The sequence below is a fragment of the Oryzias melastigma genome, linkage group LG12, assembly GCF_002922805.2.
Source record: "Oryzias melastigma strain HK-1 linkage group LG12, ASM292280v2, whole genome shotgun sequence".
Classification (NCBI taxonomy): domain Eukaryota; kingdom Metazoa; phylum Chordata; class Actinopteri; order Beloniformes; family Adrianichthyidae; genus Oryzias; species Oryzias melastigma.
Genome location: NC_050523.1, coordinates 22,878,187 through 22,895,689, shown reverse-complemented (window position 1 = coordinate 22,895,689; position 17,503 = coordinate 22,878,187). Strand labels below are relative to the sequence as shown.

The following is a 17,503-nucleotide window of genomic DNA, read 5'->3' as shown; positions in this document are numbered from 1 at the left end:
TGTTCTCGCAGTTTTTGGTCTTCTGATGGTATGTTTTTTTTACATCTGACCAACTTGCTGGTTGATTCTGATATGTTCTTTGTTATTAATATACACTGTTGTTTACTAATTAACAATTAGAGACACTTCAAGTGTTGGGAATGGCAGTTTGTAGATCCCAAATGCAGAAAACTGTCTGGCAGGAGCCTCATTTCCTTAACTACCTCTAAGAAGACAGAAAAACAGAAACTGTATCAAAAGACATTTTTCATTGACTTTGCTTTTATGTAATCCTGACTGCAGCTGTGACTAGGAGGCTTTTTCCATTAGGAACGAGACCTCCAGCTATCTAACTGTAGACCAGACACTGAGCACAACACCCCCCACGGGTCTGTGTAAGGAAAGTTTACGCTTCAGACACACTTTAAAGACAAAGAGCCATTTTTAAAACTCAAGAAACTGAATTTAAAACAGAAGATTCTTTATATGCTTATTTTACTAAAAAAGAATACAGTGACGTTCCATAAGAGCATCAGCCTTCCCAACCAAACATCTGAATCAACTAACTCCAAACCCATCACTGATTCATGTCGTTTCAGAGCATAAATCTCTAAAAATCTGTTATTTTTAGGATTCCCATCTTATTTCTAATGATAAAACACATTTCCTGATCTGCTCCACAATCGAATTTCCAACCTTTCAAACTGATATGTTTTGCCTTGCTGAAAATATTTCTGTCAAATTTTGTTTTTTTATCTAGAAAAAAAAGAGCAGGTTAGACCACAGTAGTGAGCCGGTCCCAAACAGGATTCACTTTTAGTTATGTGTGCCTGCCCTTATCCTGGGGGGGTTCATGTTCCCTGTTTCCTCTCAAGTATGTTGTTTTCATAAGGTCCAATCAAGACCGGGTCAAAACAAACCAGAGCCGGCGTTTATGTAATAAAGCTTCTTCGTATGAGCGGTAAGGGGAACAGAAGCCTTGGTTTACCCACTGACCCATTTTTTGGTAGCAGTCATCACTGTTACACTTTTTTTGACTCAACCTTTTTAGAAAATAACAACAGCTCAATGTTTGAACTCTATTTATCAAATAAGTTTAAAAACCTAGAGCTCAATGCATCCAAGTGTTATTCTGAAATCAACTATCCTTGTTTTATTTTGAAGGTGTAGTTCATTCAGGCCATGCGAGTGAACAATCCAGGATGTACCACGCCTTTGCCCTTAAGAGGTTGGGATAGGCTCTAGCAACCAGTGACCCCAAAAGGAATTAAGAAATAGACAAACCTCGGTCATGCTTTGGACAGCATCACTGTCATGATTTGTGTCTTGCATCTTTTGTTTTCTGTAATTAATTTCTGGTTTTGTTTGTGTGCTGGTGAGAAGTGACTCCTTGATGGAACAGGTTCAATAGTTCTAGGATCAGTCACAGGTTGCACCTGGCATATTTTATAAGTCGCGTTCTTTTGCGTAGCTTGGCTTGGGCCGTGACTTATAGGCCTACACGGGTGTAACTTATATTTGATTTTTTTTCTTTAGACTCATGTGTTCATTCATTTCCCAGTAACGACCACTAGAGGGCACTGTAGGTACGTGTATCAGAATACTGGCAGCAAAACAGAAGAAGAAGCGCTGGCCTTGACAGAGTTGTTCCTAAGTGGCAGAAATATTCAATGGATTAAGTGATTTGAAGACCAAAAAGACCAAAAACTAGTACATTTTGACCGAAATATGTTGGTGGAGGTGGGGTGATGGTGATGTGTGTGTGTGTGTGTGTGTAGGGGGGCTGATTTTCTGATTTTTGACTTCCAGCTAATGCTTTTCAGCCGCCATCTTTTCTGCTGCCAGATACCCCTCAGATACAGTAGTGAAACCTATTTTCAGTCTATTGTCTATTCCATTACTATGATTAGGACTTCAAGATGAAACGTCCTTTCTTGTGCCCGTATTTTATTAAATAATTTTCTCCTAAAAGCACAACATACATTTGAGTTTTTATTCTTTATTATGTGTTTTTGTTATTCTGCAACTTTTATTCCAGAGGAACTTGTAGTCAAAAAATACTGTAGTTATTTTGTGCAGCACTATTTCCTGGTTGTCAGTGTTGGTGTGTTTTCTGTTTCTGTTGAGTTGTTTTGAGTTTTTTAAGTTTTTCCACACGTGTTGGTCTTTCTTGTGTGTCCCATCATGTTTCATATCCCAGTTATGCAGATGATACAGAAAACATCATGGACTATCGGAGTCTTTGAGGCTGCTTAAAGCTGCTAAACTCCTGGATGCAGTCAAACTTGATAGATGGATAGAAACCAGCAGAAAGGAGTAAAGGTCACTGAAGAGCTGATTTGAAGACTAAAAGTTACAAATCTTGGCGTGACAATAAACTAAGAGCTGAGTTTCAGCCTCACATTTGACCAATTTTTTTTAGGACATTTGTCAAGAGACTTGGAGGTCCAGATTTAGTCTGATTCGTGTTCTTCAGGCTGAATGACAGAAACCTTCTTCACAAATAGAAGTTTGGACCAGAACCAAGATAACCAACCACATCACTTTAAGTCCATACCATGGCTACATGAGTGACATAGATACTTTAAAGCTGCCACTGGTTAATAATTCCTTGTGGTGTAGGATCTAAACATCTATCAGACATATTTGTGATTCATGAACCAAATTCAACATAGATACACTTTGCTGCAGAACCCACACAGACTTACAAGAGCCTGAGATCAAACATGAGACTGCTGTCACTCCGTGACCGTCTTCATTCAGCAGCAGAAAACAGAGCAGCAGCACTTTGTGTGTGTCCACTCACGCTGTAGAGGATGTCCACCCAGCCCTCCATGGTGATGCACTGGAACACAGTTAGCACCGCAAACAGGATGTTGTCGAAGTTGGTGATACCAAAGTTGGGTCCAGTCCAGTACTCTCGGCAGTGGGTTCCGTTGGGACAAGTCCTGGCTGGAGGTTCCTGACCACAAGGCCAGTCAGCTGCTCTCTCACCTGGACATAGAAGTAAGAGGAACGGGTTGGATTCTTCATGTGCATTTTAAAGAGGGAGACATTTACTTTGAACAGACTAATTCCAAAACAGAGGAGCAACTACGGAGAACTACTGCCGCTCTGCAGAAACTATATTCTAGAAAACAAGACAGGTTCTTTCATGTTGTCTAAAAATGGTAAAACATTGTGATTAATCACAACACAAAAGTGCGATTAATCAGATTTTTTTGTATTTGATTGACAGCAGTAATTAAAAATAAATGTTCTAAATGTAGAGTTTCATGTGTGATTTTATATTGTGATTATTCGCAAATAATAAGTCGTCAGCAAATACCGGTACTGAGGCTAAAAAAAAAATAGCGATTAATCATTATACATTTTTTCCAGGTTTGCGATTAATTCGTTAATTTTTAAAAATCGATTTAATGTAAACGTTTAGTTTAAACGTAATTTCTGAATATACTATCCACATTTTTATCATTAGAACACAGTGGAGTCATCAATAAACATTACGAAATGTTTGTATTTGTTTGATTTTCCCTTCGTGAAATCAGCGACGTCATATTCAGTGTTTAGAAAAATGAAAGAAAAGTAGTGAGCATTGTGTCGAAATTATCGTTAAACTCCAGGGCACTATATAGTCCTGCACTATATAGATTTTTAGTAGTTAGGGGTTAAGGAGGGAATTCGTACACGACATGGGACTTTAAAGGATGTTTTGCTGCCTCCAGAGGTCTTTGAGGATCAGTCCAGAGCTAACACACCAGTGGAAAGGGGCAAAGATTCACGTGTTGTGTAGCATCCAGCTGATGGTGTGTTGAACTTCTAAGCATCTCACTCATACACTCAGACACTTCAAGGGGTTTTGTACTGAGAAGTCCCATTTCAGCATTGACTACAGAATTTAGACATTACAAGATTTTAGCCATTCAGAGGAGTCTCTTCAAACATATATGTTCTCACATAATTCAATAAGACAGAGAACTGCAGAGGGTGTTTAGAATAATTCTGATGGTTAAGGATTTGCAGCTGCTCAGAGTATGATATTTTTGGACTTCCTCTGCTCTTGTAGCCAGCTCCACAGCTGTGGATCATTGAACTTCTATGCACTTCTTGTAGTATTTAGCTCAGTAAAACACCTGTACATTTTTTTCTTTTTACAAGCATTGTTTATATGTTTGATTTGGCCATGCCAGCCTTAAGAGGTCTAATCTCATCTGGTCGAACATGAGTGTCAGGAACTGCTGATGTCAGACCCAAACTGCAGAAGACTGACTTTTCTTGCATTTAATAAAATATGAATAAATAAGCAAACGTCAACATGACTAAACAAAGGGAGGATCATAGGAGTGACAGAGCAGATGACCAGAAATTGAAATTCACTGAGGACAATTAATTGGAATTAAGACAGCTATGAGTGATCTCTATACTAAACCTGGTGTAAATGACAGAAGTTGAAACTTGAAAAGAAATCATTACAAGAACTGCGGACATAAAACTGACAAAACCAAATCCAAGAGCACAATCGTCATTCTGAGAGGACTCTCTAAGACTGGGGTCTGGAACCTGAGGCTCCAGTGGCATGCACGATTCTTTTATCTATCCTCTTTCACTTTAAAAAATTTGAAATTTGAAAAAATATTTAGCTACTGTATTTAAGATAAACAAATATTCTAATCAAGGGATAAGCAACTCCAGGCCTGCGTGTTTTCCAACATCCCCTGCTCTGGCATGTTCTAATAGAGCTTAGATATCTGGAAATCATGCAGACACAGCAGCCCTTGAGGCCTGGAGTTACCTATTCCTGTTCTAATCTATGTTGCACAACAATGTCTAGTTATTGTTCAGAGGAAAAATTAAAAAAAAAAAAAAAAAAGGATTCTACATCAATGTTGACGTCTTTATTTTTTATAAGGGGACAAAAGAATGAAGGCAGACCAAATTAATTATGATGGAGAATGTTGTCTTTAATTATCTTGCATTTTGAATTAATCTGCTGCTGCAAACAGGATGTACTTTATTTTGAAAGGAACCTGTCAAGAGTAAAGAAGCTAAAGTTGTTGTTCATTGGAAAACCTAACACTTTTATTGTTCAGGTAATGTCTTCATTCTTAAGCCTTTCAGAATAAACTATATTCATATATATGATTAGAACACTAAAAGACAACATTTTATGAAACAGTTATTTTCGTGGACACAACTAGAAGATATTCGGTATTCTGGATCTGAAATGACAGTTTTTTGCTGATCACCGCTAGCTCTGAGGAGAAATTGGGTGTTGTTGTTAGACTGGGAGCGGTGCTGTCAGAGCAGACTCTTCCTGAAAGGGGCGGTCTCACTCTGTGACATCAGCATGTGAGAACCTGCTCGTGTTTGTGGGTATGGGAGGGGCTGCTGCTTAGAGTGCAGGTTTTTAGAGGATTACTCTTAAATGCATGAATGGATCAAAATATGCTTTGGGGTTCTTTGTAGGGAGGAAGGAACAGTAATATGCATTTAAAAGCTCAAAAAATAGAAATTTCATAGTACGCCCCCTTTAAAAAATGCAAACAATCTGAATTAATATTTCATAAAGCTTTTCTTTTTTTTTAAAGAAGTGGTGTTTTGAGGCTCTCACTGGGTTTTGATCTGTAAGAAACTGGACCAAACAGCTCTTTTAGCATTAAAGGATAAAAAAATGTATGTTGCAGACGCCTGATCGAGGACAACCAAGTGCTGTACATTTCTGCAGCCCCATGAAGGCACCATAGTGCATGTCCAAAGTTTTAATAAATGCAAAAGGTCTGGTCTGATCTTTTTAGCCTGACAACAGTTTATACCTAATAAATGTGATATTAAATGGGTTAACCAGTTTAATAACTCCTGTGTTCTGAGATTTTATAGCTTTAATTATCATCTCTATAACAGGTTGAGCTGTTTCCTGTTCTTTCAAAGGCCTGCTCTTTCAAATAGCAATTGAGCTATTATAAAATATTAACAGACACGCTCATTTTTAATGCTGCCAATATTGCTTGTAATAAAAACAGGAGGCTTGTAAAAATTGACCTCCCATCACTGAGCTCCACGCAGACACACATTCTCGCTCACATCGGCCTAACTGCTCCCAATGATAATCAGTGAGGAATAATTACACAAGAGTCTTCTCTTGTGTCACTTCCTTCCTTCTTTTCCCAATAAAACATACACAGGCAGCGCAGTTGTTTAAAACCTGCAGCATCTGTGAGCAAATGACTCAGTAACAGCCATACTATATATTTGCAGGCCGTCACAACAGCTCACACACTCGCTATAAAGCTGTCCTTCCAACAACCATCAGATTCAGGAAACAGAGAACAAGGAAAAGAAAGTCTAATGACAATATTAACCGCTTGATTACACAATTAGTAATTTCATCCCGGCTGCCTGACTGTTTTGGTTAATTACTGTAATGCTACACTTAGATAACAACACTTAATGCTTTTCCTGGCTTTAAACCATCACAGACAGTCAGCTGCTGTGCTTAAATAGTTCCCTCAATCCCCTTTAGTTTAAACCCCAATCATTATTACACAGAGCTCAGCTCAGCCGTGCCGCTTCCTTCACCTGCAGAGGTCTTTGTGTTTACTCAGCATTCCAATATTCTTCAGATTATTCTGAATACGGCTTAAATCCTGACGAGGAGTTATGTGACTCATTGGAAACATTCAACCTAAAACCATCAGGACTTATTTTTCTCTTCCAGAAGTTAGTGTGTAAATGAATACTGGGTTCAAACCCACATTTTGAATGTGCCTATCCCTTCCATTAAGGAGTCTGTGGATGGTTGCTTGTATATCCAACTACGACAATTTCAATTCTTTTAAATGAATAGTTATGATTAATTTATATTTTTCAGGTATTTGTTAAACCTCATTCCAGTTAAAATAAAGTTTTTGGTGTTTTTAGCGTGCTATGGCAGAATTTCATCTGACAATGGATGACATGTATAAAGAAAATTAAGATTAAAAATATATTTCAGAGTGTTTATCATTCAAATTGTTGTAAATCAAGGAACAAATGAAAAAATTGAAAATAGCTTAAAGTTGTTACATAAAATCCAAAATCAGAGAGCCACAAACTCCCAGCTCTGCTCCATTCTGATGCATTTGCTAGTAGACAAATAGATCCATGAACGTCGTTGTTTTCCTCGTCTGAACTGGATAAAAACTGTACGGCTGGATCGCTCCAATATCGCTCACCATTTTCTTTGCACCACTAAAGTTAGGTTGGGGGTGTGTGGGGTTGCAAACAAGCGGAAGATAGCATAAGCAGATGGATGATGGGAAGTAAGGTCAGGGTTGCACCACGTCAACAGTCCTGGCTGCAACTCTGGGGTGAATTTCTAAAGAACTGCTGCCATTCTGATGAAAATATATCCTAGAAATGTTTCATTTTTTCCTAAAAACAGCATAATTATAATGAGAACGCTTTTACAATAGATCAAAAGATGATTCGTCTTTACTACTCCAGTACTATGTGTATTGGTAGTACATAGTCTAATTCTAATTCTTTAAATATTGTGCAGATGTTGTTCTGGTATTATTTCAGCAAAAGTTCATTGTATAATTGCTAACAGTTCATCAGTGTTTTTTTAAAGAATGTTTGCAATTAAATCTCAGTTACTGTAGAAAATGTTCAGTAGCAGACTTTAGACCAGGGTTTCTACAATCTGAGGCTCTGGAGCCATTGCTGCTTTTTTATCCCTCCATTGTGGCTCTTTGGCTACAAAGATAAATGCAGAAACTTTACAAAAATAGAAGGTTAGTTAATTATTTGACACAGAATGTATTTTATTTTGAAAGGAACTTGAATGTGCTGCAGTCTAAGGTAAAACAGATTAAAATTGGTATACATATCGATATATGTAACAGTGTTATTATTCAGTTGTAGTATATTATTATTCTATAAACATTTTAAAGCAACATTTTAAAAATAAAGGCTTAAATGCCAAAAACTGTTTTTCCAAACCGTGAAGAGTGACTGTGCGGCTCTCTTTGGGTTTCAATCAGTAAGAAACTGGACCAAATGGCTCTTTTGGTATCAAAGTATACAGACTCCTGCTTAGGTGAAAGATTATACTGAATTAGCAAATAGAAACCTGAGAAGCAAATGTGTTCATAACCTCTGTGGCACTTAGTTCCTCTGCGGCTGTCACACTTGAATATCTTCTTCGTTCCAATTCCAATTCCACCTAACTTTTTTAACAAAATAAAAACTGAAAGAGTCGAGAGAGAAGGATGTGGACATGTGGCTTCTCTTGTACATAAACACAATTCCTACAATGCAAATGTTGGTATTAACAAAAAAAAATAAAAATTCAGACTGTGTACATTTTCATATCCATACAAACTGTGAGACTCTGCAAGTTTTTCAAAACAGAGTTGGAGATATTAGAAAGACAAATTATTAGACAACAGCACGGACATGACTCACACACGACTGTGACAAGACATCTGTGCTCTAATGCGTTTCTTTCTGTCACCACTAAATTATCAAGTCAGATCATCAAACCAGAACGGCTGAAGAAGCTTCATTTCAGAGAAGGTAAAACACACACATTTGCATTATTCCCAAGTCTGACCACAAGCATCTGACATTGTCCCTGTAAACATTTGTAACTGAAAGCTGCTTCTTATGTTATGAGAATATTCTAAACTACACCTCTCTAATAAACTATTATTACCATTTTCCTCCTTTCAGCCTCACAATACGTCAACTTTGCATTTTTGCTGATGTCTTCATTATTTGCTTCCTGATTTTCCAACCAAAGCCGCTTTTAAATATTTGCATATTTATGGGTATTATGAGAAGAAAACATCATATGTACATTTACACACAGTTCTCCCACACAGCCCTCCTGTTGATCAGTAGTCTACATATGATTCCAGTGTACGCGTTTCTTGGTTGTCTTCTGAGTTAGTTCTGTTCTCAGGTTCTAAAAGGTGGTCCTGTTCATAAAGAGTTACCACAGAACTGTTCTCTGGACTTCAGAACTGTCCAATTTAACACAGAACATTGTGTCATTAACAAGATTTTTGACCCATGACCTGCAACCCTTTTGGTCCTACATGGAAGATAAAACATGAGATCATACACAGGAATACAAAATCTGTTGAGTAAAACCAAAGGCTCTTTTTGGTCTTGAGTTTTGCTTGATGCAAAAAGAGAGAAAACATTAATAAAAGCTGACTAGAGTCAACAGTCACAGCTACCATCCTAGTATAAATACCTGGTCTGGTGTCTGCCTGGGCCTAAACAATCGTCTCTAAACAGAAACTCCCGGCTCAAGGGCACACTTCCTCGACCGAACCGAAACAATCCGCTGAAGGTTAGGTAAGCAGAGCCCACTGTCATGGAAACCACATTCCTCCCCTCTCCTTGACCCTTTCCCTAGATTTCAACACCTTGGTGACTCTTTCTTTGCTCTTACCGGTGTCGATCTTGAAGCAGGTGGTATGAAACTTCCCCATGTAAAACTCCACACCAATGATGGCAAACATCACGATGGCAAAGAACAGCAGCAAGCCAATCTGAAGCAGCGGCACCATGGCTTTCATTATGGACTTCAACACCACCTGAAGACCTGGGAGGATGAGGAAGAGGGGTGAGAATGAGTGGGAAGAACTGAGCACTTTTCTGTCACACTGGTCATCACAAAAATGGTGGTGGAGTGTCTGTCCTGGGACTGGAAGGTTGTGAATTCAAATCCAGTCTGAGTCATAGAAAAGACTGTAAAAATGGGCCCCAGTGAGTCCCTGTTTCACTCTCAGCATTAAGGGTTGGATTGGGGGATTAAACCACCAAAAGGTCTCGAGTGGAGCTGTGTCTGCAGCTCACCGCTCCCCCAGAGGGCGAGTCAAATGTGGACACCTAGATGCATGACAACTAATGGCTCATTAACTTTTATAAGTTAATTGTTCCAGATCTAAGAAAATAAGCTGTTCTAGCTAGTAAATAATAAAAAAAAAGTCTACTAAGGAGGCAGAAAAACTCGTCTTGATAAATGAGGATTGGACAACACATTTCACACAACCAGATGGGAGGATTAGAGAAAACTTATACTTTACAAAAATGCATAGATTATCTTGCTAAGCTGTGATAGAACAACACATTTTCACTCCCAAAAGTCGCATATTTGCATTTGGTTAAGGTTAAGGCTTTTTGATGTTTTGGGTGTCCCCAACTCGTTTTTTGACGTGTTGGTTGCTCCCAATAAATCACAAGTCCCCAACCTCTGTGCCATGAACCAAAACCGGTCCTGCACTACGAGCGCACCGGTACCTAAACCTGGGACCAGTACCCTAACCTTAACCCAGGACTGGACGTGGTACCAGATGCAACACCTGGTGCGATCCGGACGCGGTGCCGCACCAGGTCAGGGTACCAGTACTGGACGTATTCCGAGGAACAGTACTGGTGCTCGGATACTGCGTCTGGTACCGTGTCCTAAAGGTTGCAAACCAGGCACATCAGAACGTCAAGAAACGGCAAGTTGGGGACACCCAAAATGTCGAAAAGTGACGTAGAGAGGTCCTTAACCAAACGTAAACAGGTGACGACTTGGGGATGAGAATTGGAAGGGCAGAATTACAGACTGCTGCTCATTTACTAAATATACTGTGATAGTGCTGATAAGAAAACTTCTGCAAAAGTCACTTCAGCAACACTATGGAAGTACCAGAGACGCAAAAAAAACAACCTAAAAAACAGAATGTAAGACTTGAGTGTCAAGCCGGGAGGCAACAGGTCCCACTCAAAGAGTCTTTGGATTTGAATCCACTGTTTCCTTGTCAGTTAAGCACTCCTTTATTGGGTTAGTAAGATGGTTTAGTAAAACAAAAAGACCTTCTCCCTAAGTAATCCTAAAACCAATCTGTGCTTTTATTCTGTCTGTTCTTGACTGTTGTAATGCTGTTGTGAATTGGTGTAACCAAATCACATCGGTGCTTTAATATTTCCTTCAGAATTAATAAAGCTTCTATTTATTGAAGAGATCAGGCTTTCTTCATCATCTCCACTCTACCAGCTTCATAACATTTACGATTGAATGAGAGCATAAAACGACTCACATGAACCAGGAGGAGCACAGAACATGTTTTAAAATAATTTTCACATAAAGTTGTCAAACAGACTTACTGGGGATTCCTGACACCAGTTTCAGCGGCCTCAGCACTCTCACAGCTCGGAGGGTCCGCAGGTCAAAATCCGAACCCACCGTGGCGAGGATCCTGCATGTGAGGACAAATTACATTATTGTAAACATAAACATAAACATCGTTTACATATGAAGCCATCTGCAACATTTGCTTTAACTCTATCCAACCATTCTTATCATATTTAATAAACGCACCTCTGAAACCCCCTTTCTCATCAGCATGATCCACACTTTCCTTAAAAACCATTGTAATTTGGTCCATGTTTTCTTTCCTGTAGTTCATCACCATTCCACTAGGGGCAGTAGCAGTTCTCTGTTCATTTCAAAATGGCTGCTTCCTTGAAATCACAGATTCACTTTGGGCAACAAAAGTTTTGGTATTTCAAATATTTATGAGAAAAACTCAAAATTATTATCATTTTTTAAATGGCTTCTTGCTGTACTGAAAGAATGCTAAATTTGTCGATAATGAATTCTTTATAATACAGTCACACCATGTTAAAAATGTGTGGATCAAATGTGAGACAGTGGGTAGAGGAGCTCATCTCTCTCATGTCAATATTTTTATATCTTAAACTAACATTTTTATGGACAAAAATGTACCAAATTACCCAACATATCAGGTCTATATTCAGCTAGAAAATTGTATTACAAGGGTTTTTTTCATGTGGATTTCATTAAAAGGTTTAAGAAACATCTTCAGTGCACAAAAATATACTTTTCTGTTAATACCTTGATGTAGTGGGCTTTACTTAATAGTATTTAGCCATTAAAATACAATAATGCTCAGCTTTTAACCCAGTAAAGAAATTCTGATCAACAAGAAAATTGTAGCATTTTCCCTGAAAAAATGAAACATTGGATCAATTAACCAAAGTTTTGTAATTTTTCTCATTTAAAGTCATTAGTTTTCATCTAATTACATTTTTGATTTGACTGTTTACTCAACTTACAAATGTAATTTGTTAAAAACAAAAATTTTTGAATTTCAAAATTCAGAGTTTTTATTAATTGATGCAATGTTTCTTTTTTTACAGTGTTGATAACTAATGGACTGGTTAGGCTACTATAGTGCCAGTTGAATATTTAATTTAGTTTTTTCAGGATCAAAAAAACATATATATATTAATTGCCATTGGTTTTAGTACATTCATTCATTCATTTTCTTGACCGCTACTTCCCCTTCGGGTCGCGGGGGTGCCGGAGCCTAACCCGGCAACTGAAAGGCGAAGGCGGGGTTCACCCTGGACAGGTCGCCAGTCTGTTACAGGGTGGCTTTAGTACAATAAAAATATTTTATTTTCATATGTCTTTTGTCTGTTTGTACAGTTAAATCGTTTTGAAAGTTACAAAGTTACATTGTAGAAATTTTTTAGTTATGAACAAAATGGACTGAGTATGTCAAACCAGTGAGATCTGACTTTATCTGAATCTACAATATCATCATGAATAGAATCACTGTGAAACCTCACTTATTTATTTTTTGTTTTGCTTAAAAAGTGCTCTTCCTATTTTTTTTTATTTTGTTAAGATGATGTAATATAACAGCTGAAAACTAGCAAAAGAAAATAACAAAAAAAGAAATTGCTAAGTGCAGGTCTGTTGCAGATTAATCCAAAAGTCCCGTTCATCAGAAGTTGTTCATGTTTGCGTTAACTGAAGGTGGTGGCACACTGTGGAGAGCCCTTCTGTGTGGGGGGGGTGCAGCTTCTGTGGCACAGCTGGCAGCCTTCATCACAGGCTACACAGTCAGGGGGAGACTTAAGTGCTTCATTGAGACACATAAGACAAGCTTCAGGCTACGAAGGCTGAGAGAAGGAGAAGATATACCATAGAAGAGAGAGATGAGAATGAGAGTTGATATCAACATATAGAGGTCAAAGACAGCGGAACAAAAATTATTTTAATTGGAATCAGGCTGGGAAGCATTCATGAGCTTTTCCTACTTTTCAGGAACATTTCTCATAGAAGACTCACATGTTTACGTCTCTAGCAGGAAGTGATGAACATGTGATACGCTACTTTCTGGAAGAACACAAAAAACTGGGAGGAGCAGATGCAAATAGATCAATTCAGAGCGTGCAATGTGATTTATCCAACTTGACGCAGGATTATGGCTGTGGGTGTTGCAGGTTAAGATTTGCTGTTGGATTCAATTAAAATCTGAACTTGTCTGTGTTTGTCTTCTGCTTGGAGCTGACGCTGCATTCAGCGACAGACTGTGTGATGCTTACTCATAGAGTTGTGTTCACATCGCCCTCGGCAACATGCATTCAAGCGACCACTCAATGAAGAGTCTATGCGTGTTTCGGGCTTCCACATTCAAAACCACTGAGATAAGTTATGCAAGTTTTATACGACCATTTGCAGGCCACAAAGTGTGCAGCCGTTGAACGTGCATTGAAAGCTAAACCAGTCAAACTTTAACCAATCAGATACTTGGATTTGGCAGGAATATGTGGATAGCATCCCCTTTAATTCATAGAGGTACCAATCTTTTGAAAACTGATCATGGAGGAGATATTAATAACTGCTGAATGACACCAAGTGTTTCATATATCGGACTGAAGCTGTGTAAGAAAAGGCCTGGACCAAGATTGGCGAGATTTGCGCTACTTCAACATTTCAAACATTGATTATCTATAAGAACTGGACAGATTATCTCCTTCCTCCTCGTGCTCCAAATAGGATGTACCCACTAATCCCATAAAGTCAAAATCCATTCGACTTCTATAGAAAAATGAGCAGCTATTACTCAGTCATTATATTTGTCAGAATAACCATTTTTGCTCCGGTGTCTCTTTTGATACTTTTTTCTTTAACCCAAACTAAAGTTATAAACTGACCAATCAGATGTCTCAGTAAAAGCATGTGGTGCTCACTGGCCCCTCCTCTAACCTTTGAAATGTTTGATTGACAGATTCTCTCCAAGCCTGCTTTCAGTGAAAGGGGTGTGGCTTTCCAACAAACTCACTCCTGATTAACAAAAATGGTTGCCATAGAAATATTGACTCAGACCAACTCGGACCAATCACTGTTTACCAACGTCGTCTGGTTCCAAAATGGCTAAATCTGTACTACGGAAAAATAGTGACTGAATTGACTTGAGATAAAGCATTCTCTCTAGGGGATGTCAAAGTGCTTTGTCCATCTCTATATACGTCAATGATTTCACACCAAGCCTCTTTCAACTGTAGGTGACGGTCATTGAGTAGTACGAGCAAAGCCACTGCTAACCTCTGCGTGTTCGTTGATGAGGAGAAAGTGACCACAAAACTCCATTGTAATTTAGTCATTTTAATAAAAAGTTGGATGAGAGTCGCTCTGGGCACCCAGGGTCTCGGGACATGCAATGACAAAGGCTCATAAAATAAGGTTCACTTATATATGTTGAAGACGGGCATAATTTGGCTCTAGGTCAATGTTTGTCTCCCAAAATCCTTACATGGTCATCTTCACCAACCCCACATCTTGAGTGGTCAGTGTCCATGGTCATGCTCCATCTATGGGCTTGTTTTTTAGTGGAGAAGTACTGATTAGGTCTCTTGAAGCACCCACCTAACTGGCTTCAACTGCTCTGCAGCTCCATGTGGGTAACAGTGCCTTTATCAATGTGTTTGTGACAAAATATGAAAGTAAACCATACTATAAAAGTATTCAAAAACCTTTGTGTAACCTAATATAAATTGCTTTTGTATAAAAACTTGCTAGTAGCGACAGTCCATTGTAAACACTATAGAGTAAACATCTACTCTTGAACGCGCCACACGCCTGATGTGAATGCAGCATAAGAGGTAGCAGCACATTTAGGCTTCAGGAGCAGGAAATAAAACCCAATCAAAGCAGAAGCATCTGTTGTTGCACATGTTGAGCTTCAACTGTTAGGTTTTTAGGATATTTTAGAAGTGCAATGATGATTTGATGCAAATTTACAAACTTCATTTTACATTTTTCAAATTCTCTTTCACATTAAAATCGTATTTTAACATTTCTATGCTAAAATAAAGTTCCACTCTGGGGTCTTTTAATTATGATTGTGTTGTTTTTAGGCCAAATTGTTTTCTAGGACATAGTTTCTGCAGAGCGTTCATTAGAAATTTGCCTCTGAGTTGTAGGCGGGACTGTTAGCATGGAGTAAGCCTGCCTTAATTTCCCATCATACCTTTGTTTACACTCTCTCCTGCTAGCTAACAGCTCCTCTCACCCCTAACCTAACATTAGCGGAGCAACAAAAATGGCAGTGAATATTGGAGCTATCTAGCCATACAGTTTTGAGCCAGATTCCAGCTCAGACGAGGAAATCAAAAACGTTGATGAATCAGAATGGAGCAGAGCAAGGACACTGTAGTCTGCCGACTGTAGTTTGCCTAAAAAAGTCATTTTTCCAAAGACAATACTCAAAAAAATGTTTTAATATGTCTTCTATCATCAGAAAAATGCCCCAAAAACATGCTAAAAACACCAAAAACAATATTTTTATTGGAGTGCGTCTTTAACGTCTCAAGCTTTGAGGAAAAATCTGCTTTGATGGCATGCTGAAGAGGCTGACGTCAGTCAGACTGTTCAGACTACTGAACACTGGGACTAGGACGGGACCACGCAGCTGCTCATGTGGTTCATGTGCCGTCAGACAGTGATGCTGAACCTGTTGGGGTGGCAGCACCACACTGGGGGCATCCTTCCTCCTTTTTCAGTTGGAGAAAAGTAGCTCACCAGCAAACCAGATCCCAGCTGAAGTTTGAGCTTGGAGTGAGAGTGGCAGTTTCAAGCCCGCAGCTCTGCGGTGAGAAGATGCGCAGTGAAAACAGTCAGGTTACAGCCACCACTGTGACGACAGCCTCACAATGGGCTTCATGCTTTTTTTATTATTATTATTTGCCATGCATCTGCAGTTACATATTGATTTTGCACAGTTTGAATCTTTTGTTTGGTTTTTGAAAAGAATGTAATTTTCAAAGAAAAAAAACAGGTTAGATGCAGCAAGATGAGCAATAACAATGCAGCACATTTTATTTACAATATTTTTTTTTTCTTAAAAGGTAAATTACCTTGGAGTAAAGAGTATGCATTTTGAAAAAGTTGCTTGAGAGCAACTGAATAAGGAGGGAGGGTGCCCCCGGTGTGGTGTTGTCATCCCAACAGGTCCAGAATTACTGTCTGACAGCACATATAACATGAAAAGCTGTATTATCTCATCCTGCAGGGACTGATTGCTCCAGCACTCGGCACCAGCATGCACTAAGAAGCATCCTTACAATGCAGAAATACTTTATTTAATAACTTTTCATGTTTCATGTGAGTGAACCACCCAACAGAACATAGAGAAGGAAAATAGAAGGTGGTATTATTATCACAGACAACAAGACACTTTGTTCTGATATGTGCTCAATTTTCCAAGTGTGTGTGGTATTCTGTGTGTGTTCCTGAAGGGGGATCTAACAACTGTGCAGACAGTCCACCGACGACGAGGCTGTGACTTTTAATATCCTTTTATTATCACTTTAATACACCTGTATGGGCTCCAGACACAAAGAGGAAATATAGAGGGTGATGCTATCATCAGCAGCTCACTGTCACACTCAAGGTGTCTGACCGCTAACACTACAACCGGATTCTTTACAATAGAAGTAGATACGTGTTGTTCCACCCATCCATAAACACTTTCTCCAGTTCTGCTGGAGGATTCCTAAGAAGCTCTCATGCCAGCTGAGGGACATAATCCTTCCAGCGTATTTGGGTCTTTCTGCGGGCCAGAACATACGTGGAGAGTTCCAGAAGGCCACTGTAAGAGAGGCACCAGAAATGAATCCACCAGAGGAACAGATCATGTTAGATGTTTTGAAGATAAAGGCCGGGAAACAGATAAGTATGCTAAGGTTGGAGATGGCAGGAAAGAAAGAAAGATCAAAGAGGAGGTTTGTGGTCGTAGAGAAGGAGGACATGAGGGTGGATAGTGGATGTGTGAAAATTGACTGCATTGATGAATTAATTTCTATCCAACCAGATCGATCTCTCTGAGGCAAGTTGTTAATCCAAGCATACCATTATAAAATTATTTCAAAATCAAATAAATTGATGATATTGATATTGTAAAATTCTGATTGGATTGAGGCACGGTAGGTTTATTTTACTATAATGTTAAACTGACCAAGTACCAACACAAAACTGATCATCCATTATTACAGTCCAATATGTGGAAACACTTTGAATTTATCAGTCATGTGACCATACAGTGTGCTAGAATGTTCTACTAATAATTATTCTGATGTGGAAAAACAACAGTGAGATGAACTTTATCAAACTGAAATGTAAATGGATTTGACATTCTTTCTTGCTTGTTTGTTTGAACACGTTTAA

General features: G+C 38.7%; 1 protein-coding gene across 16 annotated transcripts in view; it reads right to left on the bottom strand.

Annotated features, from left to right (window-relative positions):
- The window catches only part of cacna1bb (calcium channel, voltage-dependent, N type, alpha 1B subunit, b), a 212,020-nt gene that overhangs the window by 116,524 nt on the left and 77,993 nt on the right, over positions 1–17,503 (bottom strand). For all 16 annotated transcript variants that reach the window (XM_024298888.2, XM_036214639.1, XM_036214641.1 and 13 more), the window contains 3 exons: positions 11,128–11,219; positions 9,422–9,574; positions 2,786–2,973 (listed from right to left, as the gene is read on the bottom strand). In XM_024298888.2, coding sequence (XP_024154656.1) covers positions 2,786–2,973; positions 9,422–9,574; positions 11,128–11,219 — 433 coding nt within the window. The remainder of the gene's footprint in view (positions 1–2,785; positions 2,974–9,421; positions 9,575–11,127; positions 11,220–17,503) is intronic.